Here is a 1,803-nt window from a genome sequence, read left to right on the forward strand (position 1 = left end):
TGGATGTTCTGTGATGGAGAAGAGGCCTGGATGTTCTGTGATGGAGAAGAGGCCTGTTAATAAGTAGCAGAAGGAGGACTGTCTATATTTCTACAAATCCATCCTCACAAGTTTGCAGGAGGCAAAGTGCTCCAGGGGGAGGATACAATTATAATAAAAGTTTGAGAATGTCATGTCATAATGGTAGTACTTTAACGGTGGTGTAGTTACTGCAGGGCTGGGGCTGTAGAGGGCTAGAGCAGGGGCTGGGGTTGGAGCAGGGCTAGAGCAGGGGCTGGGGTTGGAGCAGGCCTGGGGCTGTAGAGGGCTAGTGAGAGGCTGGGGTTGGGGTTGGGGCCGGAGCTGAGGTTGGGGCCGGGCTGTAGAGAGCTGCAGAAGGCTAGAGGAGGGGCAGGAGCAGTGGCAGGGACAGGGACAGGGACCGAGGCTGGGTCTGGGTCTGGGGCTTTAGAGGGATAGTTAGAGGCTGGGTCTGGGGCTTTAGAGGGATAGTTAGAGGCTGGGTCTGGGGCTTTAGAGGGATAGTTAGAGGCTGGGTCTGGGGCTATAGAGGGATAGTTAGAGTCTGGGTCTGGGGCTTTAGAGGGATAGTTAGAGGCTGGGTCTGGGGCTTTAGAGGGATAGTTAGAGGCTGGGTCTGAGGTTTTAGAGGGATAGTTAGAGGCTTTAGAGGGATAGTTAGAGGCTTTAGAGGGATAGTTAGAGGCTTTAGAGGGATAGTTAGAGGCTTTAGAGGGATAGTTAGAGACTTTAGAGGGATAGTTAGAGGCCGGGTCTGGGTGGAGTAAAGGCCTGGAGCTGGGTCCAGGGCTGGTGCTTATGCTTATAGTTGCTGCAGTGCTCAGGCTTGGGCATAGGACTGGGTCTGTATACGTGACATCCCCAACAAAGACGCAGGATGTGGTCAGGGCAGGCCCACAGAGGAGGGGTGAGCTGCAGGACGCCTGATTACCATGAGGTCCCTGACCCCAGTGCCCTGGCCCTGTGTTCAGACAAGAGACAAAGTTTCAGCCTGGACCCCTGAAGTGTCAGGCGATTGCCTGCGCCAGTTACACGCGCCCCTCCCGAGATGCACGCCTTAGCATATTTATAAATCATTCAGAATTCTTCCTGAAACCCCAGAAGGGGAAGTAGATGTTCATGAGCCTGGTGTCTACGTGTATCTGTACTTCTACTATAAACACTAGACACACTGACATGCTCCTTCTGAAGACATGTCACTTCCACTTCCTCCGTCCTCATCACCACCATCATCACCACCATCATCATCACCATCACCATCAGCATCACCACCATCATCATCATCATCATCATCACCACCATCATCATCAGCATCTGGGATCCCGAGTGGGCGCAGCGGTCGAAGGCACTGCATCGCAGACACAGGTTTGATCCCGTGTCTGTATCACAACCGGCAGTGATCGGGAGTCTCATAGGGCGGTGCACAATTGGCCCAGCGCTGTCCGGGTTAGGCCGGGTTAGGCTGGGTTAGGCCGGGTTAGGCCGGGTTAGGCCAACACTAAATAATAATTTGTTTCTTAAAACTGCCTTTCCTAGTTAAATAAAGGTTAAATAAAAAATGTAATAAAAAACATCTACAGAACTTGAGCTCTGAACAAATGTGGTGTTTCGATTTCCCAAATTTCCCATCTGCCGAATACATTTTATTCTTCCATGAGTTTTTGATTCCTCTACAGGAAGAAAAGGGATTTAACTGTGGGTTTTTGGTCCATACGTGAACAGACTGATTGATTATCCTCCCTCCTCTAACTCTGATCTCATGGTAAGGACAGAGGACGGTGG

At 51.0% G+C, this 1,803-nt stretch overlaps 1 protein-coding gene across 1 annotated transcript; it reads right to left on the reverse strand.

The window, feature by feature from the left end:
- Positions 1 to 233: 233 nt before the first annotated feature.
- On the reverse strand, positions 234 to 1,263 carry LOC115186098 (alpha carbonic anhydrase 8-like). The gene is made up of 2 exons (XM_029745873.1): positions 1,194 to 1,263; positions 234 to 727 (listed from the first exon to the last, which is right to left on the reverse strand). The coding sequence occupies exons 1-2, from the start codon at positions 1,261 to 1,263 to the stop codon at positions 234 to 236; spliced, it is 564 nt and encodes a 187-aa protein (XP_029601733.1).
- Positions 1,264 to 1,803: the final 540 nt, after the last annotated feature.

This window comes from Salmo trutta, unplaced genomic scaffold (assembly GCF_901001165.1).
Source record: "Salmo trutta unplaced genomic scaffold, fSalTru1.1, whole genome shotgun sequence".
In the NCBI taxonomy this organism is placed as follows: Eukaryota; Metazoa; Chordata; class Actinopteri; order Salmoniformes; family Salmonidae; genus Salmo; species Salmo trutta.

Coding starts and splice junctions, on each gene's coding strand:
- LOC115186098 (XM_029745873.1), bottom strand. CDS start 1,263: ATGGTGGTGATGATGGTGGTGATGAGGACGGAGGAAGTGGAAGTGACA. Junction 728..1,193: donor TCTTCAGAAGGAGCATGTCA/GTGTGTCTAGTG, acceptor ATCCCTCTAAAG/CCTCTAACTATCCCTCTAAA.